The 25,865-nt window shown below is 43.0% G+C and overlaps 1 protein-coding gene across 1 annotated transcript in view; it reads left to right on the top strand.

Moving 5' to 3' along the window:
• The window catches only part of col24a1 (collagen type XXIV alpha 1 chain), a 265,549-nt gene that overhangs the window by 10,398 nt on the left and 229,286 nt on the right, over positions 1-25,865 (top strand). Inside the window, exons 2-3 of the mRNA XM_031785672.1 lie at positions 9,139-9,209; positions 21,756-23,164. Of these exons, the coding sequence (XP_031641532.1) occupies positions 9,139-9,209; positions 21,756-23,164 (1,480 nt within the window). The remainder of the gene's footprint in view (positions 1-9,138; positions 9,210-21,755; positions 23,165-25,865) is intronic.

A 25,865-nucleotide genomic window follows, 5' to 3' on the forward strand; every position in this document is an offset into this window, starting at 1 on the left:
TTGCTGTTGTATACCCCTATACTTATACCTAACCACCATATCCCCTTACCTTATTTTGTCTATCAGAAAGAGGCCACACAGCAGGAGAGGAGAGAGCATGCTGTATGCTGCTGTATGTCATTATTGCTCGCTATCCCTTGAAGTTACTGACCGTGGATTCAAACAGTTTTTAAAATAATTTTAAATACTTCATACAGTATGTGCCTGATTGAGCTTGTGTGGTTTTATGGACCAAAACCACAAACTATGCCCATCTGTCACTCCAGGCAAGCTAGAGCAAACGCTCAATGTATTTGAAAGATTTCAAATAGCATTTGAGCCCAGTTCTGCTGTGTTATAGAATCGAATAGAATACAACTTTATTGTCCTTCCAGGATGGAAACTTTTATTTGGCATCAGCTTCCATTAAAAGGATCACATATACATACATTCTCACATCATACACATTTTAACCAGTCAGTCCATCATGTTGCATACAGTACACTATCAACAATGATGACATTAAAACATTCACTCACAAACAACCACTGTCCCAACTGCACTGGATAGATAAGTACACAATTTACTTTGCATTTGGTAATCTAAAAGCACAAGGAACAAATTCATGTTTGAACACGTTCTTCTTGGCCATGGGCGTTCTGAAGCGCCAGCCAGAAGGAAGCCTCTTGAACTGAGGGTGTAGAGAGGGTGTGAGAGTTCGCCAATGACAGCCAGGGCCTTCTTTTTGTTTGCCTTGCGGAACAGACTGCTCAAATGTGCCTGTGGTTGACCAATTACTTTGCTGGCTGTGTTTACTATTCAGGTCAGTTTTCTTTTGCTCCTCACTCTCAGATTACCATACCAGACTGTCATAATGAATATGAGGATGCTCTCCACCAGCTCAGATTACCATACCAGACTGTCATAATGAATATGAGGATGCTCTCCACCAGCTCAGATTACAATACCAGACTGTCATAATGAATATGAGGATGCTCTCCACCAGCTCAGATTACCATACCAGACTGTCATAATGGATATGAGGATGCTCTCCACCAGCTCAGATTACCATACCAGACTGTCATAATGAATATGTGGATGCTCTCCACCAGCTCAGATTACCATACCAGACTGTCATAATGGATATAGGGATGCTCTCCACCAGCTCAGATTGCCATACCAGACTGTCATAATGAATATGAGGATGCTCTCCACCAGCTCAGATTACCATACCAGACTGTCGTAATGGATATAAGGATGCTCTCCACCAGCTCAGATTACCATACCAGACTGTCGTAATGGATATGACGATGCTCTCCACCAGCTCAGATTACCATACCAGACTGTCATAATGAATATAAGGATGCTCTCCACCAGCTCAGATTACCATACCAGACTGTCATAATGGATATGAGGATGCTCTCCACCAGCTCCGATTACCATACCAGACTGTCATAATGAATATGAGGATGCTCTCCACCAGCTCAGAATACCATACCAGACTGTCATAATAACTATGAGGATGCTCTCCACCAGCTCAGATTACCATACCAGACTCTCATAATGACTATGAGGATGCTCTCCACCAGCTCAGATTACCATACCAGACTGTCATAATGAATATGAGGATGCTCTCCACCAGCTCAGATTACCATACCAGACTGTCATATTATGAGCACCAGTGACATTAGTTTGTTTGCTTTAAGATCGATAGCTCTTTGATGTTCACCCATGTCATCACTTAATGGGGCGGCAGGTAGCCTGGTGGTTAGAGCGTTGGACTAGGAACCGGATGGTTGTAAGATCGAATCTCTGAGCTGACAAGGTAAAAATCTGTCATTCTTCCCCTGAACAAGGCAGTTAACCCACTGTTCCTAGGCCATCATAGAAAATATGAGTTTGTTCATAAGTTACATGCCTAGTTAAATAAAGATGGAAATGTGCTCAGGTGAAACTTTCTTTGAATTGGCACCATTCTCATTTTGTTAGAACACTACTCTCATCGATATGAACGGACTGCCAAAGGCATCTTTTCTACACTTTCCATGACAGCTATGATTAATACATGCAGTACTTCTTGTCAATCTGATTATTTCTGTCTGGTCAGAATGCACACTCCATCCCTCTGTCTCATTAATTCTCACTGTTATTACTATTATGTAAATGTGTCCAATATATAGTTACTGCCTGAAGGGTTGTACTGTATTGGTCTGCACCTCCTGTATATATTGTCTCCATCATGGAGAATCAACTCCAACCATTTATATATTGTCTCCATCATGGAGAATCATCTCCAACCATTTATATATTGTCTCCATCATGGAGAATCATCTCCAACCATTTATATATTGTCTCCATCATGGAGAATCATCTCCAACCATTTATATATTGTCTCCATCATGGAGAATCATCTCCAACCATTTATATATTGTCTCCATCATGGAGAATCATCTCCAACCATTTATATATTGTCTCCATCATAGAGAATCATCTCCAGCCATTTATATATTGTCTCCATCATGGAGAATCATCTCCAACCATTTATATATTGTCTCCATCATGGAGAATCATCTCCAACCATTTATATATTGTCTCCATCATGGAGAATCATCTCCAACCATTTATATATTGTCTCCATCATGGAGAATCATCTCCAACCATTTATATATTGTCTCCATCATGGAGAATCATCTCCAACCATTTATATATTGTCTCCATCATGGAGAATCATCTCCAACCATTTATATATTGTCTCCATCATGGAGAATCATCTCCAGGCATTTATATATTGTCTCCATCATGGAGAATCATCTCCAGGCATTTATATATTGTCTCCATCATAGAGAATCATCTCCAGCCATTTATATATTGTCTCCATCATGGAGAATCATCTCCAACCATTTATATATTGTCTCCATCATGGAGAATCATCTCCAACCATTTATATATTGTCTCCATCATAGAGAATCATCTCCAGCCATTTATATATTGTCTCCATCATGGAGAATCATCTCCAACCATTTATATATTGTCTCCATCATGGAGAATCATCTCCAACCATTTATATATTGTCTCCATCATGGAGAATCATCTCCAACCATTTATATATTGTCTCCATCATGATGAATCATCTCCAACCATTTAGATATTGTCTCCATCGTGGAGAATCATCTCCAGGCATTTATATATTGTCTCCATCATGGAGAATCATCTCCAGCCATGTATATATTGTCTCCATCATAGAGAATCATCTCCAGCCATTTATATATTGTCTCCATCATGGAGAATCATCTCCAACCATTTATATATTGTCTCCATCATGGAGAATCATCTCCAGCCATTTATATATTGTCTCCATCATTGAGAATCATCTCCAACCATTTATATATTGTCTCCATCATGGAGAATCATCTCCAACCATTTATATATTGTCTCCATCATGGAGAATCATCTCCAACCATTTATATATTGTCTCCATCATGGAGAATCATCTCCAGGCATTTATATATTGTCTCCATCATGGAGAATCATTTCCAGCCATTTATATATTGTCTCCATCATAGAGAATCATCTCCAGCCATTTATATATTGTCTCCATCATGGAGAATCATCTCCAACCATTTATATATTGTCTCCATCATGGAGAATCATCTCCAACCATTTATATATTGTCTCCATCATAGAGAATCATCTCCAGCCATTTATATATTGTCTCTATCATGGAGAATCATCTCCAACCATTTATATATTGTCTCCATCATGGAGAATCATCTCCAACCATTTATATATTGTCTCCATCATGGAGAATCATCTCCAACCATTTATATATTGTCTCCATCATGGAGAATCATCTCCAACCATTTATATATTGTCTCCATCATGGAGAATCATCTCCAACCATTTATATATTGTCTCCATCATGGAGAATCATCTCCAGGCATTTATATATTGTCTCCATCATGGAGAATCATCTCCAGCCATTTATATATTGTCTCCATCATAGAGAATCATCTCCAGCCTTTTATATATTGTCTCCATCATGGAGAATCATCTCCAACCATTTATATATTGTCTCCATCATGGAGAATCATCTCCAACCATTTATATATTGTCTCCATCATAGAGAATCATCTCCAGCCATTTATATATTGTCTCCATCATGATGAATCATCTCCAACCATTTAGATATTGTCTCCATCGTGGAGAATCATCTCCAGGCATTTATATATTGTCTCCATCATGGAGAATCATCTCCAGCCATGTATATATTGTCTCCATCATAGAGAATCATCTCCAGCCATTTATATATTGTCTCCATCATGGAGAATCATCTCCAACCATTTATATATTGTCTCCATCATGGAGAATCATCTCCAGCCATTTATATATTGTCTCCATCATTGAGAATCATCTCCAACCATTTATATATTGTCTCTAGTATGGAGAATCATCTCCAGCCATTTATATATTGTCTCCATCATGGAGAATCATATTCAGCCATCTATATATTGTCTCCATCATAGAGAATCATCTCCAGCCATTTATATATTGTCTCCATCATGATGAATCATCTCCAACCATTTAGATATTGTCTCCATCGTGGATAATCATCTCCAGGCATTTATATATTGTCTCCATCATAGAGAATCATCTCCAGCCATTTATATATTGTCTCCATCATGGAGAATCATCTCCAACCATTTATATATTGTCTCCATCATGGAGAATCATCTCCAGCCATTTATATATTGTCTCCATCATTGAGAATCATCTCCAACCATTTATATATTGTCTCTAGTATGGAGAATCATCTCCAGCCATTTATATATTGTCTCCATCATGGAGAATCATCTCCAGCCATTTATATATTGTCTCCATCATGGAGAATCATCTCCAGCCATTTATATGTTGTCTCCATTATGGATAATTATCTCCAGCCATTTATATATTGTCTCTAGCATGGAGAATCATCTTCAGCCATTTATATATTGTCTCCATCATGGAGAATCATCTCCAACCATTTATATATTGTCTCCATCATGGAGAATCATCTCCAACCATTTATATATTGTCTCCATCATGGAGAATCATCTCCAACCATTTATATATTGTCTCCATCATGGAGAATCATCTCCAACCATTTATATATTGTCTCCATCATGGAGAATCATCTCCAACCATTTATATATTGTCTCCATCATAGAGAATCATCTCCAGCCATTTATATCTTGTCTCCATCATGGAGAATCATCTCCAACCATTTATATATTGTCTCCATCATGGAGAATCATCTCCAACCATTTATATATTGTCTCCATCATGGAGAATCATCTCCAACCATTTATATATTGTCTCCATCATGGAGAATCATCTCCAACCATTTATATATTGTCTCCATCATGGAGAATCATCTCCAACCATTTATATATTGTCTCCATCATGGATAATCATCTCCAGGCATTTATATATTGTCTCCATCATGGAGAATCATCTCCAGCCATTTATATATTGTCTCCATCATAGAGAATCATCTCCAGCCATTTATATATTGTCTCCATCATGGAGAAACATCTCCAACCATTTATATATTGTCTCCATCATGGAGAATCATCTCCAACCATTTATATATTGTCTCCATCATGGAGAATAATCTCCAACCATTTATATATTGTCTCCATCATGGAGAATCATATCCAGCCATCTATATATTGTCTCCATCATAGAGAATCATCTCCAGCCATTTATATATTGTCTCCATCATGATGAATAATCTCCAACCATTTAGATATTGTCTCCATCGTGGAGAATCATCTCCAGGCATTTATATATTGTCTCCATCATGGAGAATCATCTCCAGCCATGTATATATTGTCTCCATCATAGAGAATCATCTCCAGCCATTTATATATTGTCTCCATCATGGAGAATCATCTCCAACCATTTATATATTGTCTCCATCATGGAGAATCATCTCCAGCCATTTATATATTGTCTCCATCATTGAGAATCATCTCCAACCATTTATATATTTTCTCTAGTATGGAGAATCATCTCCAGCCATTTATATGTTGTCTCCATCATGATGAATCATCTCCAACCATTTAGATATTGTCTCCATCGTGGAGAATCGTCTCCAGGCATTTATATATTGTCTCCATCATGGAGAATCATCTCCAGCCATGTATATATTGGCTCCATCATAGAGAATCATCTCCAGCCATTTATATATTGTCTCCATCATGGAGAATCATCTCCAACCATTTATATATTGTCTCCATCATGGAGAATCATCTCCAGCCATTTATATATTGTCTCCATCATTGAGAATCATCTCCAACCATTTATATATTGTCTCTAGTATGGAGAATCATCTCCAGCCATTTATATATTGTCTCCATCATGGAGAATCATCTCCAGCCATTTATATATTGTCTCCATCATTGAGAATCATCTCCAGCCATTTATATATTGTCTCCATCATGGAGAATCATCTCCAGCCATGTATATATTGTCTCCATCATAGAGAATCATCTCCAGCCATTTATATATTGTCTCCATCATGGAGAATCATCTCCAACCATTTATATATTGTCTCCATCAGGGAGAATCATCTCCAGCCATTTATATATTGTCTCCATCATAGAGAATCATCTCCAACCATTTATATATTGTCTCTAGTATGGAGAATCATCTCCAGCCATTTATATATTGTCTCCATCATGGAGAATCATATCCAGCCATTTATATGTTGTCTCCATCATGGAGAATCATATCCAGCCATTTATATATTGTCTCCATCATGGAGAATCATCTCCAGCCATTTATATGTTGTCTCCATTATGGAGAATTATCTCCAGCCATTTATATATTGTCTCTAGCATGGAGAATCATCTTCAGCCATGTATAAATTGTCTCCATCATGGAGAATCATCTCCAGCAATTTATGTATTGTCTCTAGCATGGAGAATCATCTCCAGCCATTTATGTATTGTCTCTAGCATGGAGAATCATCTCCAGCCATTTATATATTGTCTCCATTATGGAGAATCATCTCCAGCCATTTATATATTGTTTCTAGCATGGAGAATCATCTCCAGCCATGTAGCCTTGTGATTAGAGCAAGGCAGCCTAGCAGGGTAGCCTAGTGGTTAGAGCGTTGGACTAGTAACCGAAAGGTTGCAAGTTCAAATCCCCAAGCTGACAAGGTACAAATCTGTCGTTCTGTTCCTGAACAGGCAATTAACCCACCATTCCTAGTATGTCATTGAAAATAAGAATTTGTTCTTAACTGACTTACATAGTTAAATAAAGGAAAAATATTGTATATATTGTCTCCAGCATGGAGAAGCAGAATGATTGTCATGGTGGCTTATTGAAAGTTCTATAAGAGGTGAGACTAGAAAGAATCCTTCAACATATGTTTGAAGTGATATCATGTTATTTGGAATGTGAATGGTAAACTCTCCTATCTTACCTAGGCTTGTGTTGCTGCCACCCATACTACAGTAGAGATGGATGCCTGACATTTTTAAGGTGATACTACAAAGGAATATGTGATATGAGTGATGATGTTTATAGTAAAGTTGAGTGAATCTCTGCCCATCAACAGTTTGTAAACTCACTATGTCTCTCCATACAGTTACGGTTGACGCAGAGCAGTTTGTGGTGGGCAGTGCCCTCTAGAGGTGGGGTCAGTCAGTGGGAATCCCCCATGTGGGACTACTGTTTGTTCTCCAATGGAACCCCCTGTCCATGTGTGTAGAGGCAGGAGGAGGGGTATGGTGGGGTTTTGGCAGTGACAGAGCAGCCCTTCTCCCTAGATAGGAAAACCAGTGGCGTCTTGGTTGTATAGCCCAGACCTCCTATTTGTCATCGCTATTTTCTGGTGAACCCCCCCCCCCCCCCCCCCCACCACCATTCACCCGAACCTGTCTAAAAACTTACCCCAGGTTTATATTTTGGCGCACAGAACTCCTGCAAGGCCCTCTGTTTTATTTTCATGTACCTATGGGGATACATAGTCACCCACTCACCCTGAACCACCAGTAGGTCAACGTAGAGACAAAGCCCATGTTTATGTGAGATTGTTAAGACTAAAATACACTCAGGCTGCATTTACACAGGCAGCTTGATTGGTCTTTTGACCAATCAGATTAGCTCTTTTGCCGATAATTGGACAAAAGATCATAATTGGGCTGCCTGTGTAAACGCAGCCTAATGGTTTCCCCTACCTGGACCCTTGGGGGCTCAGTACACACAGCCACTGGCCAATAACAGGCCAGAGGAGAACAGGAGAAAGCATACGGTCATCATCAATGATCTATCTGCGTGAGTGTTCTTGTTCTTGTTGTGTACAGTACTTGTTAGTTACAAGCTCTCCCTTCCCATCTGTCACTGGTAATACTGGACTCATGGCAGATGATGAGGGGTTTGGATGGACTTGGTCTGTAGTTGTACTTTCCCTTAGTTTATCCAGTCAGAGAGTACTAGGAGCCAGAGGGACCACAGTATATCAGCTGTGACACTCCCTCAGCGGGGGTCGAAAGCAATCGGATGCGTCCGGTTTTCAGGGGAAATGGAAAGAGAGCCTATGACGCGGCTTCAGCTTTTGGACGTTAACAAGGCGACACTCCATCTTAACTCCTCCTCCACATTTACTGGATTGGTTGAACAGTGTGGAAGAGAAGTTTGACAGTTTGACCAGAAATAAATAAATGTCGCTCACGCATTTATTTTATGCCTCCTATGTTAGGTTAGGTGTGACAGAACACTAATGTGGTCACCAGTTGGATGAAACATTTAGTATGCATCTGTAGTTGAAGTTGTAGTAGTTGATTTACGACGTATGCAGTCTGAATCTTGTGTGTTGGACACTGCTTCCCAGTGCTCATGACTGTACTGTAGACGATTGCGCATTAAGATAATTCTTAATTGACTTCTTATAATGAATGAATAGCTATATGATAAGTTGTTTGGTCTTCAGTGAAGACATAGAGCGTCTTATATGCGTTACCACTTTATGATAGAGAATGTTTATTGTCTCATTTGTCTCTTAATGATTAATGGGATCACTGACTTAGATCCGTTGATTTAAATCCAGAATATCCCGTATTGGTTTGGTTTCCCATTTTCTTTGACTATGTTGTTTTTCCCCTGTAGGAGAACCCTCCTCTTGCTCCTGTCAATATGCACAGTAGTACTGTCTGGAGAAGAAGACTACCGAGCACAAGGTAAGCAGCCTCCACCTCCAACTCCCCACCCTAACTCCAGCTGGAGTTGTAGCAGTATACACCAACCCCATTCCTACCCCACATCCACTAGCCATCTCTGCTGCCATGGATTTGTTGTCTCATCATAAAGTGATGTCAACAAAAATGAACAAACGCCTTGTTGTTCAAATGGAAACTGTTTCGCTATGAAAAGTATTGATTGTTACCGGGGCTTGTGCGGGTTTTATAGACACGGGTCTTAGTTTGACCAAGTGACATTTCACTTCTTGGCACCAGACATTCTGAGAGGGTGGGTGAATAGTTACTCTTGGTTGCAGAGTTGCAGAATGCCAGCACTTCTGATGAGTTGTTGTCAATGCTTTAGGGTTCAAACATGCCAACAGAATGATATTACATAAAATAAGTGATTTATGACATTACCCTAGTATCAAGGACAGGAATTCTCCTTGATATGTGTTATTATTGCTCTGTGTTTGTATACATGTATGTATGAGTAATAACATAATGGTGAACAAGCTGGCTGAGGCCAGGGGGTGTATCTGTCTGTCTGTCTGTCTGTCTGTCTGTCTGTCTGTCTGTCTGTCTGTCTGTCTGTCTGTCTGTCTGTCTGTCTGTCTGTCTGTCTGTCTGTCTGTCTGTCTGTCTGTCTGTCTGTCTGTCTGTCTGTCTGTCTGTCTGTCTGTCTGTCTGTCTGTCTGTCTGTCTGTCTGTCTGTCTGTCTGTCTGTCTGTCTGTCTGTCTGTCTGTCTGTCTGTCTGTCTGTCTGTCTGTCTGTCTGTCTGTCTGTCTGTCTGCCTGCCTGCCTGCCTGTGAGTCAGAGGGACAGCTGCACATTGGAGCTCCTCTCCTCTTCCAATTCTTTTTTAAAACCCTCCCTTACATGTCTGTTCTTGCTCCTCAGGTCCTAGAATGCAGGTATAGACAACCCAAATAGCCTTCTTCCCTTCTCCCATGTTCCCCTGTGTGTGTCTCTCTCTCATTTAAATTCAATTCAAAGGGCTTTATTGGCATGGGAAACAGATGTTTACATTGCCAAAGCAAGTGAAATAGATAACAAACAAAAATGAAATATACAATAAAACAATTAACAGTAAACATTACACTCACAAAAGTTCCAAAAGAATAAAGACATTTGTCTGTATACAGTGTTGTAACGACATGCAACGTTAAAGTACAAAAGGGAAAATAAATAAACATAAATATGGGTTGTATTTACAATGATGTTTGCTCTTAACTGGCTTAACAGGTCACAAATTGTGCTGCTGTGATTGCACAATGTGGTATTTCACCCAATAGATATGGGAGTTTATCAAAATTGGATTTGTTTTCAAATTCTTTCTGGGTCTGTGTAATCTGAGGGAAATATGTGTCTATAATATGGTCATACATTTGGCAGGAGGTTAGGAAGTGCAGCTCAGTTTCCACCTCATTTTGTTGTCAGTGTGCACATAACCTGTCTTCCCTTGAGAGCCATGTCTGCGTACGGCGGCCTTTCTCAATAGCAAGGCTATGCTCACTGAGTCTGTACATGGTCAAGCTTTCCTTACGTTTGGGTCAGTCACAGTGGTCAAATATTCTCTCTCTGTGTTTCTCTCTTTCTCTGTGTTTCTCTCTCTCACTCTCTATCTGTTTCTCTCTCTTTCTCTCTCTCTCTCTCTCTCTGTTTTTCTCTCTCTTTCTCTTTCTCTCTGTCTCTCTTTCTCTCTCACAAAGTACACCAATGAATTAAACTGAAGAGAATAGGGAAACTAAAGGTCAACCAGACTGAGATAATGCTTTAATGTGTTTGCAACAGCTCTTTCTCTGGACAGATGCAGCGGATAAGTTGATAAGGTGATATCCATCAGTATTCCAGATAAGTATCTGGAAAAGAGACAGCGGTTGAGAGGCTTGGTCGGATGATGACACATTTCTGTTTCTCCTCTCTCCTCCCCTCCTTTGACCGTTGCAGAGCAACAACAAGTTCAGTCAGAGTTGGATGTTTAGCTGTCTGTGTTATTGTCCAATGGAGGAGGAACTGCTGTCAATCAAGTTCAAAACTAGTTTTACCTGGCGTGGGTCTCAACAGTAATAAGGCAAAAACAAGCAAACAGAAACTACTAGGCTTACATCTGCTAAGGATATTATTATGGTGCAAGACCTTGGCTGACACCAGAGGTGATGTAATTTCTTACCTGTACTGGACACCCAGCATGCATTTAAAAAAATAGGCCTGCTACAAAAATTACAGGATAGCCTACTCTGCTGATACTGACAAACAGATTAATAAAAACGATGTTGTCTGATCCATATAATGGGTCTACGAAAAGGGGAGACATACAATATGATGCCCATTTAACCTGGAGGAGGAAATTATTGTCCAAAAACAAGAAGTGGCACTGACCCAGCAATGAAGACAGTGAATATGCAGACTCACCGGGGATGTGGCTGATGTTCTCTGCTGGTGCCAATGAGAGAGGCTACTGTTCGCTCAATTAAGTTAATATAACTAAAAGACAGACTGGAGTCTTTTCATTGTCGTCTCTTTACCACAACAGCCATTTGCTATCCAAATAGTTTTTCCTCGATTGTATTTTTAAATACTGTGATATGCCTGGCTGGGTCTCTGCTTTTTACTGACAGTCACAACTCAACATTAGTCTATTTGGTATGTGCAGTGTGCTGGACAAATTGTGGGGCCTTCCGACTGTATGCTATGTGATTTAACACAATCCTCAGCAAAAAAAGCAAATGTAAGCTAATGATCCTCCTGCTTTCTGGTGTTGTAGCTTATTTTGAATGATTGTGTTTATTTCTGTATAGATAATTAGGGTATATCATTTTGGCAATTTAATTCTATTTACTTTCGGGAAAGCTTAGCTTCCCCTAGCCTTATGGACACACCGCCTAGGCCTTTTAATGTGGCCTAAACACAACCAGTCATGATGATTTCATCGGATTGTCAAACAATCACTAAACAAAAGCTCTCCTGTAGGCGACCCACGCACATTCGTTCACTCACAAAATACACAACAGTGCACCGTGCACCTTTAATTTGATGAATGGAAAGAGACGGCTGTTAAAGAACCCCTGTGTGTATTGTCATGACATTCTGTGATTATCATTAGGCCTACACTTGTAGCCTGAATTGATGCATCCACTGTTGTCCACTCACGCCTTGGTCTCGTCACCTCACCTCCGCCTTCACAAAATGTAAGTGTTCTCCTCAAACTACAACGCAATTTGAGCGTAGAGCACCTGGTTTCCAGTCATTTCAGTCATTTTCATACAGCTGACATGCAGTAATGGTAATGAATGGTGTCTTATGGCATGTTATGGCCTATGGCATGTTGTATTAATTGTGATAGGCTCACGCTTTACCTATACAACGTACCCCCACTATTTATTTTGCCGGGACGCCGTACCAGACCGTGCCACCTTACTTTCCCCCCTGGCTGACACTCAACTTGAATTAAACAGTCTGGCCACTCAACATGTACAGGTATATTGCAGAAGACAGGGATATTACAGAGGACACGCCAGATATATTCCAAATGCTTCCAATATGAATTGGCTCCACTCCTCCTCCTGAGGCAGGCCTATCCCCAGCTCCACTCCTCCTGAGGCAGGCCTATCCCCAGCTCCACTCCTCCTGAGGCAGGCCTATCCCCAGCTCCACTCCTCCTGAGGCAGGCCTATCCCCAGCTCCACTCCTCCTGAGGCAGGCCTATCCCCAGCTCCACTCCTCCTCCTGAGGCAGGCCTATCCCCAGCTCCACTCCTCCTGAGGCAGGCCTATCCCCAGCTCCACTCCTCCTCCTGAGGCAGGCCTATCCCCAGCTCCACTCCTCCTGAGGCAGGCCTATCCCCAGCTCCACTCCTCCTCCTGAGGAAGGCCTATCCCCAGCTCCACTCCTCCTGAGGCTGGCCCCCCCAGCTCCACTCATCCTCCTGAGGCAGCCCGCCCCCCCAGCTCCACTCCTCCTGAGGCAGCCCCCCCCCAGCTCCACTCCTCCTGAGGCAGGCCTAACCCCAGCTCCACTCATCCTCCTGAGGCAGCCCCCCCCCTCCCAGCTCCACTCCTGAGGCAGGCCTATACCCAGCTCCCCTCCCCTGAGTCAGTCTCAATTCAGGCTAAACCCAGGCAGTCAAGTCCTTTACCACCACCGATAGTGGTGAAAAAGTGTTAAACAAATCAAAGTATATTTTATATTTGAGATTCTTCAAAGTAGCCACCCTTTGCCTTGATGACAGCTTTGCACACTCTTGGCATTCTCTCAACCAGCTTCATGAGGTAGTCACATGAAATGCATTTCAATTAACAGGTGTGCCTTGTTAAAAGTTAATTTGTGGAATTTCTTTCCTTCTTAATGTGTTTGAGCCAATCAGTTGTGCTGTGACAAGGTAAGGGTGGTACACAGATGATAGCCCTATTTGGTAAAATACCAGGTCCATATAATGGTAAGAACAGCTCAAATAAGGAAAGAGAAACGACAGTCCATCATTACTTTAAGACATGAAGGTCAGTCAATGTGGAAAATTTTAAGAACTTTCTTCAAGTGCAGTCGCAAAAACCATCAAGCACTATGATTTAACTGGCTCTCATGAGGACTGCCAGAAGAAAGGAAGACCCAGAGTTACCTCTGCTGCAGAGGATAAGTTCATTAGAGTTACCAGCCTCAGAAATCGACAACTAACTGCACATCTCAACATCAACTGTTCAGAGGAAACTACGTGAATCAGGCCTTCATGGTTGAATTACTGCAAAGAAATCACTACTAAAGGACACCAATAAGAAGAAGAGACTTGCTTGGGCCAAGAAACACGAGAACATTTGAGATTTTTGGTTCCAACCACCGAGTCTTTGTGAGACGCAGAGTAGGTGAACAAATTATCTCAGCATGTGTGGTTCCCACTGTGAAGCATTGGTGACACTGTCTGTGATTGATTTAGAATTCAAGGCACACCTAACCAGCATGGCTACCACAGCATTCTGCAGCAATACGCCATCCCATCTGGTTTGGTTTAGTGGGACTATGATTTGTTTTTCTACAGGACAATGACCCAACACACCTCCAGGATGTGTAAGGGCTATTTGCCAAGTTGGAGAGTGGCGGAGTGCTGCATCAGATGACCTGGCCGCCACAATCACCCAATGAGTTGGACTGCAGAGTGAAGGAAAAGCAGCCAACAAGTGCTCAGTATATGTGGGAACTCCTTCAAGACTGTTGGAAAAACATTCCTCATGAAGCTGGTTGAGATACTGCCAACAAAACAACAAATCTGTAATCAAGGCAAAGGGTGCTACTTTGAAGAATCCAAAATATAAAATATATTTTGATTTGTTTAACACTTTTTTGGTTACTACATGATTCCACATGTGTTTTATCATAGTTTTGATGTCTTCACTATTATTCTACAATATAGAAAATAGTAAAATAAATAAAAACCCTTGAATGAGTAGGTGTGTCCAAAGTTTTGACTGCTACTTTATGCTATTATTCTGTCTCTATATCATTGTAGACCCCACCACCACCAACACTACACCACCACTACACAGCAGGATCAATCCATCATTAGAAGAAGATGAGGAGGAATGCAGAAGAGAGCAGAATGCTCAGTGACTGACTGAGGGCTGGGCCAGGGCAGCTTGTCTTCACACAATGAGACAGCTTGGAATCCTGGCTAATGTTACCCCAGGCAAAGAATGTCAAGGACATCGATTCTCTTTTCTGTGCAGCTAGCGAGAGTAGAGTAGAGTAGAGTAGAGTAGATTAGAGGTGAGGTGAGGTGAGGAAAAGAAGGGAGAGAAGAGAATAGGAAAGGAGAGAAAAAGAAGGGAGAGAAGAGGAAAGGAGAGATCTATTGCAGATACTTAGGCTGCATCCCAAATGGTACCGTTTTCCCTATTTAGTGCACTATAGGCCCTAGTCAAAAGCAATGCACTAAATAAGGAATAGGGTGCCATTTGGGATGCCTACACAGCTAGTCCCCAGGCTGCATACACAACTTGTCCCCAGGCTGCCTACACAGCTAGTCCCCAGGCTGCAGACACAACTTGTCCCCAGGTAGCATACACAACTAGTCCCCAGTCTGCATACACAACTAGTCCCCAGTCTGCATACACAACTAGTCCCCAGGCTGCATACACAACTAGTCCCCAGTCTGCATACACAACTAGTTCCCAGGCTGCATACACAACTAGTCCCCAGTCTGCATACACAACTAGTCCCCGGGTAGCATACACAACTAGTCCCCAGGCTGCATACACAACTAGTCCCCAGTCTGCATACACAACTAGTCCCCAGTCTGCATACACAACTAGTTCCCAGGCTGCATACACAACTAGTCCCCAGGCTGCATACACAACTAGTCCCCAGTCTGCATACACAACTAGTCCCCAGTCTGCATACACAACTAGTCCCCAGTCTGTATATACAACTAGTTCCCAGGCTGCATACACAACTAGTCCCCAGGCTGCATACACAACTAGTCCCCAGTCTGCATACACAACTAGTCCCCAGTCTGCATACACAACTAGTCCCCAGTCTGCATACACAACTAGTCCCCAGGCTGCATACACAACTAGTCCCCAGTCTGCATACACAACTAGTCCCCAGTCTGCATACACAACTAGTTCCCAGGCTGCATAGACAACTAGTCCCCAGTCTGCATACACAACTAGTCCCCAGTCTGCATACACAACTAGTCCCCAGGCTGCATACACAACTAGTCCTCAGGCTGCATAGACAACTAGTTCCCAGGCTGCATAGACAACTAGTTTAGGAAAGAGAGGACCAGGTTTAGGAAAGAGAGGACCTCATAAGCACATGAACTCAGACATGAGCACTGTGAGGCACGTTAACTCGCTCAGTCTCTGTATTTTCCAAGGCCTCTATGGATGGACGGACAAAGCAACCTTTTGGCTGATTCCGAGCGATGGTAAAGCTAGTAAACCACAGACATCCTGACACCAGCAGCACCTTACCCACTCCCAACACCATACTCAGATAACTATCAGAGAGTTCAGGGGGTGTAGGGGATCTTCCACCTTGTAAATTCTTGGATGTGAGCCCATTGCCGTGTTTAAGGAAAATGTAAACAGTATTCTTCAAAATACATCCAGTATTATGTTGTTTACAGTTTAGGCATAAAGATAATGCTTAAAAATGTCACTGTTTGGATCCCCATTTTAGACAATGCTAATAACATGATCACTGAATCCTTAATGCTTTTTCCTAAGTGTTTCCATGTGAACATGTTAAAAATACAAAAGCTACAAAGGTCAACGTCAGTCACCATCTGTTACCCCTTCCTCCTCACATTTATAATACGCTTTTCTAAACAAATTATTGTCTGTTCAATTTGACCCGTGGCCAAGGTGAAAGGTGTCGACGTCATAAGTCACACATGTGCGACTCATTCTAAAATAGCTGTGTTACGGCTTTGAGTTTTTTTTTACCAGTCTGCGTTCTTGACTATTTTCTGTTTTGCATGCCCCCAGAGATGTTTTCAGTAAAAAAAAAAATGTTAACTTCAGTTTTTACGACCACGTTGATCCTGCTGTGACAACACACTATAGAAGCCTAATTTTAAATTCAAAACACTGGTTGTGCGTGTGCGTGGGTGTGTGTGTGTTTAAACCACTGGCTGAGTTATGTTCCCTCTTGTTCTGCCAAATCAGTAAAACAGACTTTGTGACTAAGACCCCTGAACAGAACCCTGAACAGAACCCTGAACAGAACCCTGAGCAGATCCCTGAACAGAACCCTGAACAGATCCCTGAACAGAACCCTGAACAGATCCCTGAACAGAACCCTGAACAGATCCCTGAACAGAACCCTGAACAGATCCCTGAACAGATCCCTGAACAGAACCCTGAACAGATCCCTGAACAGATCCCTGAACAGAACCCTGAACAGATCCTTGAGCAGAACCCTGAACAGAACCCTGAACAGAACCCTGAGCAGAACCCTGAGCAGATCCCTGAGCAGAACCCTGGACAGAACCCTGAGCAGAACCCTGAGCAGATCCCTGAACAGATCCCTGAGCAAGGGGAAAAACCTTTTCAAAGAAAGCTAGCATCTCTTGATTAGCACTGAAAATATCTTCCACTGCTCCTCTCCCTCCTCCTCCTCCTCTTCCCTCCTCACTTCTCCCCCTCCCTAATCCCTCCTCCCTCCTCCTCTACCTGATCCTCCTCCTACTTTTCCTTCTCCGCTTCCTTCTCCTCCTTCTCCTCCTCTTCCTCCTCGTCCTCCTCCTAGGATCTCCCCACTGACGTTTTCCTGTTTCCTGGATTCCACTGAGTTACTGCCTTAGTCTGCCAGTTTCTCCCTCTCTTACACACACACACACACACACACACACACACACACACACACACACACACACACACACACACACACAAACACACACACACACACACACACACACACACACACACATATACGCACACAGTCAGTAAAACCTTTGAGTCTTGATTCCTTTTGATTTTTTATTATTATTATTATTTTTATTTCACCTTTATTTAACCAGGTAGGCCAGTTGAGAACAAGTTCTCATTTACAACTGCGACCTGGCCAAGATTAAGCAAAGCAGTGCAACACAAGCAGCCCAGAGTTACACATGGGATAAACAAACGTACAGTCAATAATACAATAGAAAATCTATATACAGTGTGTGCAAATGTAGTAAGGGAGGTACAATAAATAGGCCATAGTGGTGAAATAATTCAAATATAGCAATTAAACACTGGAGTGATAGATGTGCAGAAGATGAATGTGCAAGTAGAGATACTGGGGTGCAATGAAGAAGAAGAAAAAAAACAATATGGGGATGAGGTAGTTGGGTGGACTATTTGCAGATGGACTGTGTTTAGGTGCAATGATTGCTAAGCTGCTCTGACAGCTGATGCTTAAAGTTAGTGAGGGAGATATAAGACTCCAGCTTCAGTGATTTTTGCAATTCATTCCAGTCATTGGCAGCAGAGAACTGGAAGGAATGGTGGCCAAATGAGGAGTTGGCTTTGGGGATAACCAGTGAAATATACCTGCTGAGTGTGTGCTACGGGCGGGTGCTGCTATGGTGACCAGTGAGCTGAGATAAGGCAGGGATGTACCTAGCAAAAACTTATAGATGACGTGGAGCCAGTGGGTTTGGCGGCGATTATGAAGCGAGGGCCAGCCTACGAGAGCATACAGGTCGCAGTGGTGGGTAGTATATGGGGCTTTGGTGACAAAATGGATGGCACTGTGATAGACTGCATCCAATTTGCTGAGTAGAGTGTTGGAGGCTAATTTGTAAGTGACATCGCCAAAGTCAAGGATCGGTGGGATGGTCAGTATTACGAGGGTATGTTTAGCAGCATGAGTGAAGGATGCTTTGATGCGAAATAGGAAGCCAATTCTAGATTTAATTTTGGATTGGAGATGCTTAATGTGAGTCTGGAAGGAGAGTTTATAGTCTAACCAGACACCTAGGTATTTGTACTTGTCCAGATATTCTAAGTCAGAACTGTCCAGGGTAGTGATACTAGATGGGAGGCCGGGTGCGGGCAGCAATCGGTTGAAGAGCATGCATTTAGTTCTACTTGCATTTAAGAGCACTTGGAGGACAAGGAAGGAGTGTTGTATGGCATTGAAGCTGTCTGGAGGTTTGTTAACACAGTGTCCAAAGAAGGGCCAGAAGTATACAGAATGGTGTCGTCTGCTTAGAGATGGATCAGAGAATCACCAGCAGCAAGAGCGACATCATTGATGTATACAGAGAAAAGCGTCGGCCCGAAAATTGAACCCTGTGGCATCCCCATAGAGACTGTCAGAGGTCCGGACAACAGGCCCTGCGATATGACACACTGAAGTAGTTGGTGAACCAGGCAAGGCAGTCATTTGAGAAAACAAGGCTGTTGAGTCTGCCGAAAAGAATGCAGTGATTGACAGAGTCGAAAGCCTTGACCAGGTCAATGAAGACGGCTGCACATGTCTTTTATCGATGACGGTTATGATATCATTTAGGACCTTGAGCGTGGCTGAAGTGCACCCATGACCCGCTCGGGAACCAGATTGCATAGCGGAGAAGGTACAGTGGGATTCAAAATGGTCGGTGATCTGTTTGTTAACTTGGCTTTCGAAGACTTTGGAAAGGCAGGGTAGGATAGATTTAGGTCTGTAAAAGTTTGGGTCTAGAGTGTCTCCCCCTTTGAAGAGGGGGATGCCCGTGGCAGCTTTCCAATCTTTACGGATCAAAGAACAATACGAATGAGAGGTTGAACAGGCTAGTAATAGGGGTTGCAACATTTGCGGTGGATAATATTAGAAAGAGAGGGTCCAGATTGTCTAGCCCGGCTGATTTGTAGGGGTCCAGATTTTGCAGCTCTTTCAGAACATCAGCTATCTTGATATAAGAACTAGCCAAGACAGCAGTAGACAAGGCATATTGACATTAGAGAGAGGCATTAAGGAAACACAGGTGTTGATCAGGAGAGCTACGAAAACAATGGGTAAATGGCAATGAATGGGGAGAGTGGGACTGTTAGAATGATCATAGGGTCAAAAGAGCAGCAATAGGTGAGTCAGGGTGCTGTTCGGTAGTCACTCCTACGCTAGGCGAGCAGGGGACACAGCGGGCCTAGCTGGGGCTAGTAGATGGTTCTTCGGCGACAACGTAACTGAATAGCCTGTTAAGACCACATCGGCAGTCCATTCGTGATGGATCGGCGGGCTCCGTGTCGACAATAAAGGGTCCAGGCCAATTGGCAAAGGAGGTGTTGTAGCCCTAGAATTAGCTGGTATATGGGCCTAGCTCGAGGCTAGCTCAAGGCTAGCTGGTGCTTTCTTCGGGACAGAGGTGTTAGCTAACATGGGCCACTCGTTCGCAGCTAGCTACCTGCGATGATCCGATGTAATGATCCAGAGCGGCAGGAATCCGGTGATTGGTAGAGAAAAGCAGTCCGATATGCTCTGGGTTGATATCGCGCTGTGCAGACTGGCAGGTATTGTTCGAGCTAAGGCTGGCTGGTGACCGAGAAAAAGGTGAAGACCGCTAACCGTGGCTAACAAAGACTAGTAGCTAGTTAGCTGGCTAGCTCCTGATGGAAGTTCCAGTTATAAGGAATAAAAATAGCAGATCCGTACCACATTGGGTGAGGCGGATTGCAGGAAAGTATATTTAGTTCGTAGATAGAAAGTGAGATTAAGGTATATACGAAGAAGACCGGCTATTTACACAGGATAAGACAAGGACAAACAGACACGTCCTACTGCTACGCCATCTTGGATTTGATATTCATTTGAATGTTAACATTTAAATGTTCATAACATATTTCATACCTCTTTGTTCTCATTTGTCATATTGTGCTCTTCCGAAAATATTGTGCCATGCTGTTGACATTTGTACAAATAAAAGGTGCTATCTAGAACCTTAAAGTGTTCTTTGGCTGTCCCCATAGAAGAACCCTTTGAATTAACCTTTTGGGTTCCATGTAGAACCCTTTCCACAAAGAGTTCTACATGGAACCCAAAAGGTTTCTACCTGGAACCAAAAAGGGTTCTCCTATGGGGAAAGCCAAAGAACCTTTTTGGAACCCTTTTTTCTAAGATTGTAATGTTTCCCTCTAACCCCATTATTCCCTGATTCAAAGCCTAGCTAACTACCTTGCTGAGAAACTCTTTCCACTACTTTTAAACTCATTTTTAAACGCTGTTCTCCTGCTGTACTTCAATGTCAGCAGGTCAGACATGTAGTTTGAGGAATCACCTGGGAGAGAGGAAAATTCATGACTCAGCTTGTTAAGAAAGAGAGCATCATGAATCTCTGTTGGCAGATTGATTCAAACAGGCTGTTTGAAAAACACACACACACACACACACACACACACACACACACACACACACAAACATACACACACACATACACACACTGCTGTGTGATAGTACTGTACTGTACCATCTATCCCTGTGTAGTCCCCTGTCTGGAATCATCTGGCCCCCAGCTGCCTCGCTCACTGGCCTGGCTGCCTGGCTGTCTGAGGAGGATTATGGGTAATCTGTGATGTCATGGCGGCCAAGCCTTGATCAGACCTTCCACCTATTTATTAACTTCATTCACTTCCTGTGCTTCTTCTACTTGCGTTCCTTACTTTGTTTCTTCTTCTTCTTCCTTCATCTCCTTTTCTAACTGGTCCTCCTCCTACACTCTTATAAAAAATTGTTCTAAAAGGGTTCTTTGGCTGTCCCCATAGGAGACCCATTTGAAGAACCCTTTTTGGTTCCTGGTAGAACCCTTTGGTTCCAGGTAGAACCCTTTTGGGTTCCATGTAAAACTCTTTCCACAGATGGTTCAACATGGAATCCAAAACAGTTTTACCTGGAACCTAAAAGGGTTCTACCAGGAACTAAAAAGGGCTCTCCTATAGGGACAGCCAAAGAACCCTTTTAGAACCTAATTTTCTAAAAGTGTAGAGTGATGATGCTAATGTCCTCTTCCTATCACTGTTTGTAAGGTTTGAAGATGTTGCAAGTGTCTGTCTGGCTGTCTAACTGACCTCTCTCCCCTCTCTGCTCCACAGGTGTCGATATCCTCCATTGGCTGGGCCTCACCGGCAGCAGACACACCCTCTCCCCAGGGACCAGCTCCTCTTCCCCCTCCTCCTCCCTTTACTCTCCTTCTTCCTCTCCCCCAGGAGCCGGGGTCCTACTCAGCCCGGACGCCCACATTGAAGCCACCACGGGGGGTCTGTTCCCGCCGGAGCTCGGTGAGGAGTTTTCTGTCGTGGTTAGCCTAAGCTCCTGGCGAGCGAACAATGCTTTCCTTTTCAGTGTGCGTGACGGCAGGGACAAGCTGCAGTTTGGCATCCAGCTGCTGCCCAGGAAGGTGGTGGTGTACACCGGCGAAAAGGCCTCTGTCTATTTCACCTACAACGTACACGACGGGAGGCAGCACTCTTTCGCCGTGAGCGTGCGGCCGCGCTCAGTTTCGTTCCATGCGGACTGCGGGGTGGTGCAGCAGCGAGAACAGACGCTGACCCGGGCACATGTGCTGGGGTCCGGATCCAGAGGCCTGCTCACCCTAGGAAGGATGAAGTCTAAAGCAGCCCAGTTCCATGGCCTCATATGCCAGCTGGACATCTACCCCTCAGCCCAGGCTGCTGCGCATTACTGCCACTACCTTAAAAAACAGTGCCGGCTGGCTGACACTTTCCGATCGCCACCGCCACCCTCCAGCTTGGATATGGAGGTTTCTGGCTCCCTGGCTTTCTCCCCTATTCCTCCTTCTCCAGCATCCCAGACTGTGGTGGTGCCCCTCTCCCTGGCTGTAGACTCCCAGCAGTCCACCAACCTGGCCAGATCAGCCCCCAGCCCCAGCCCCTCCCTGGAGGGGTCTGGAATACCGTATTTAAGCCCCTCAGAGCAGTCTCACCTGGGGGTCAGGAACCAGACCCAGAGCTTCCTGCTGGAGCACCTCACCTCTATCCATACACCCACAGCAGGCCCCATTGGCTCATCCTCAGGCACTCTAAGTGGGCTGAAGGCCATGGGCATCACACACAGGAGTACCAACTCCAGCTCCGGATCCAGCCCAACAGGGGGCTCCACCAGGCAGTCTCCCCAGTCTGAGAATGACACAGAGGAGGAGGAGGAGGAGAGGAGCCCCAGTAGGCCCCAACGGGTCACCACAGCCACCCCAGGCCTGATCTCCCATGTCAGGCAGAGCCGCTTGAAGGAGGGCCTGAGGAACAGCTCCAGGCCTAGAGACTCTCGGCCCCAGCCCACTAACCACCTCGTGGACACTAAGCTCAGACCCAACAGCACCACCCTGTACCGGGAGAACCAGGTGGACACCTCAGAGGAGCATGGCCAGGAAGGGGCCTACGATGTGGGCATGGAAGGCTACGACTATGGATATGAGGAACCAGACTACTTCTACAGAGACTATGACGAGGCTTTTCCTGGCCCCAAAGGAGACCCAGGTCCTCCGGTAAGTGTTTGGAATTCATAAATTCTAATAACAGATATGAGAATGTTAGAAACTTGTCTTCGTAGTGTGTTTCCCGGAAGTCAGAGCAGAGGCGTGCATGAGCAATAGGGGAAAATTACAATGCATAATTAATGAAGCCTACTTTAGGGTGATGAGGTCTTGAGTGTTCTGTTGGCCCTCTCTTTAAAACACACAAATGTTTTGCCAGGGCCTTGTATTGATTTAGAGGCAAGGTGAGGGCGTGTCCAAGCACTTTTCTTTTTTCATGTATCAACAGGTGGTTAAAATAACACGTCATTCCCCTTTTGAAATAATGCCAGTGACTCGTTCATACTCTTGTGTAAGTGGGGAGGGAAGTCATTTATAAATGAGGGTTGCTCCCTATAGCCTAGTGACAAAAGAGCATCAAACAGGCTGATGTCAGCTAGCTGTAGAGGCAGCTTTTCTTCTCTTCAAGAACAAGACTATACCATTCTGTCATATCGGCGATGTTGATCTATTGCTTATGACCCTATGGCAGCCTAGGAATGACTGCTGATTGAGGTGTTTCTAAGTCAGTCTTGCTGCTCAATCTTTCTCCTGAAGGACTTGAAGCCACAATCTGTCATTTATTTGACCATCAAATTATTGCAGATTACACCTTTACCGTGAGGTGAAAGTCCATGCCTAACTTCTGTTTTTCTCATTCAACTACATGAGCCTAGGACTGGTAGACAAATGTTTAGGAGGCCAACTAAACCAGACTATTATTGTTTTCCATAATTCAAGGAGTCAGATATTGACTCGTTTTTCATCCTCCTTGATTTATGTGTTGTGAAAATGAGAGCAGCCATTAACTGTTGAGTTCTCTTCTCTTTTGGATGTAGGATCAGAAGGTCACTGGGTCAGTGTGTGATTGTGATGTCACCACCTTTTGCACTCAGAGCTCCAGATTGAGAATATGGCTATGTTCTATTCAGCGTTCTCCTGTGCACCATGCTTTCCCATGCTCAATTTGCCCAGTTCTGTGCTCCATTTACCTGCTCTGGAGCATGCAAGTACAGCGAATGGAACACAGAAAGTATCTCACCCTCAGAGAGGCTTTGGCTTTGGCTCCAGATAGTCAGTGTAGAAGTATATAGTAAACATAGGTGCTGTATATGAATATGCAATGCTGATGCTTCTGGATTATTTGTCCGTAGATCCTAATTGCCTATACTGTACAATAGTTTTCATGACCAAAGATTTTTGGTAACCCTTTATTTTACAGCCCATTATTTATAATATGTATTTTATACATGTTTTACTCCATATACAAACGTACACATTCAAACAACAATTTACAGACTCACACAAACAATTTCTTCATCTCATCTGCTCAGACCCACATGCTCACACCCCCATCCCTAGTGTCTGCAATATTGTTTGCCACTTGGCCTTTAAATTGTATCAATTATTTTTTCTTGGTCGCCAATGCTATTTTAATATTTCAATAATAAATCTTTCGATTTTTCCATTGTGTTTATGATGGCGGATTGATTGATTTCTTAGTATATGTATACGTTTTTAGTAGAGGTCGACCGATTATGATTTTTCAACGCCGATACCGATTATTGGAGGACCAAAAAAAAAACGATACCGATTAATCGGCCAATTTAAAAATGTTTATATATATATACATACACACACACACACACACACACATACACACACACATTTTTGTAATAATGACAATTGCAACAATACTGAATGAACAATGAACATTTTTATTTTAACTTAATATAATACATATGGGCTTTTGGATGGGTGTTCTTAAGGTGATTCCACAGGTTGGTGGTATTTTTTGATTTAGCTGTTGCTGACCCCATGCTTATATCGTTATCACAAATAAGACACCTTGCTTTCCCTGGTGCCAATTCCATGTAATAGTCCCACACTGGTGCTCTGCTTTTCTCTGCCATCTGTAAAACACACACACACATACACACACACACACACACACACACACACACACACACACACACACACACACACACACACACACACACACACACACACACACACACACACACACACACACACAGCTCTGAAGTGACAATGATACTGAAGAGTCTGCTTAGGAGACAAATACTCTCAACTGTTTGAATAAAAATAGAGTTTAAGTTAACTGTGATGAATGTTGAAAACAAAAACGGTCATTTCTATATGCAGGAATCCTATTTTAATAATGGGCATGGTAAGAATTGACTACCAAAGTGCGAGTCAATTCCATGACACCTTCTAGCAAAATCTGAAAAGCGGTTCCTTCATTCATTTATTCCATAGAATATTTTTAGATTCACTTAAAATAAGGTCTGTGTTTCGTGTAGGCTTACACCACCTTGCCAATTTTATAACTGTGTAGATATGCATAGGACAAGGTAACTCTGATCAATATTGGCTAAATATAAGCGAATATCATTTTTTTTGAAGAGTGGATTTATGAAAATATGTTGACAAACGTTACCTTATCCTAGTGAGATTTACACGGGTACCAAAACGCTGAGGCGGTTGAAGCACGAAACAATGACCTTATTTGAAGTAGATCAAGACATTCTCCATGGAAGACATGAACGGTAAAATAATGAAGGAATCCTTTCAAATTCAGCCGCAAGTTATTACTGGAATTATAACGCGTCAACTATTTCTCTCTAAACCATATACCTTTGACTATTACGAGCCT

Source organism: Oncorhynchus kisutch, linkage group LG13 (genome assembly GCF_002021735.2).
Source record: "Oncorhynchus kisutch isolate 150728-3 linkage group LG13, Okis_V2, whole genome shotgun sequence".
Taxonomy (NCBI): domain Eukaryota; kingdom Metazoa; phylum Chordata; class Actinopteri; order Salmoniformes; family Salmonidae; genus Oncorhynchus; species Oncorhynchus kisutch.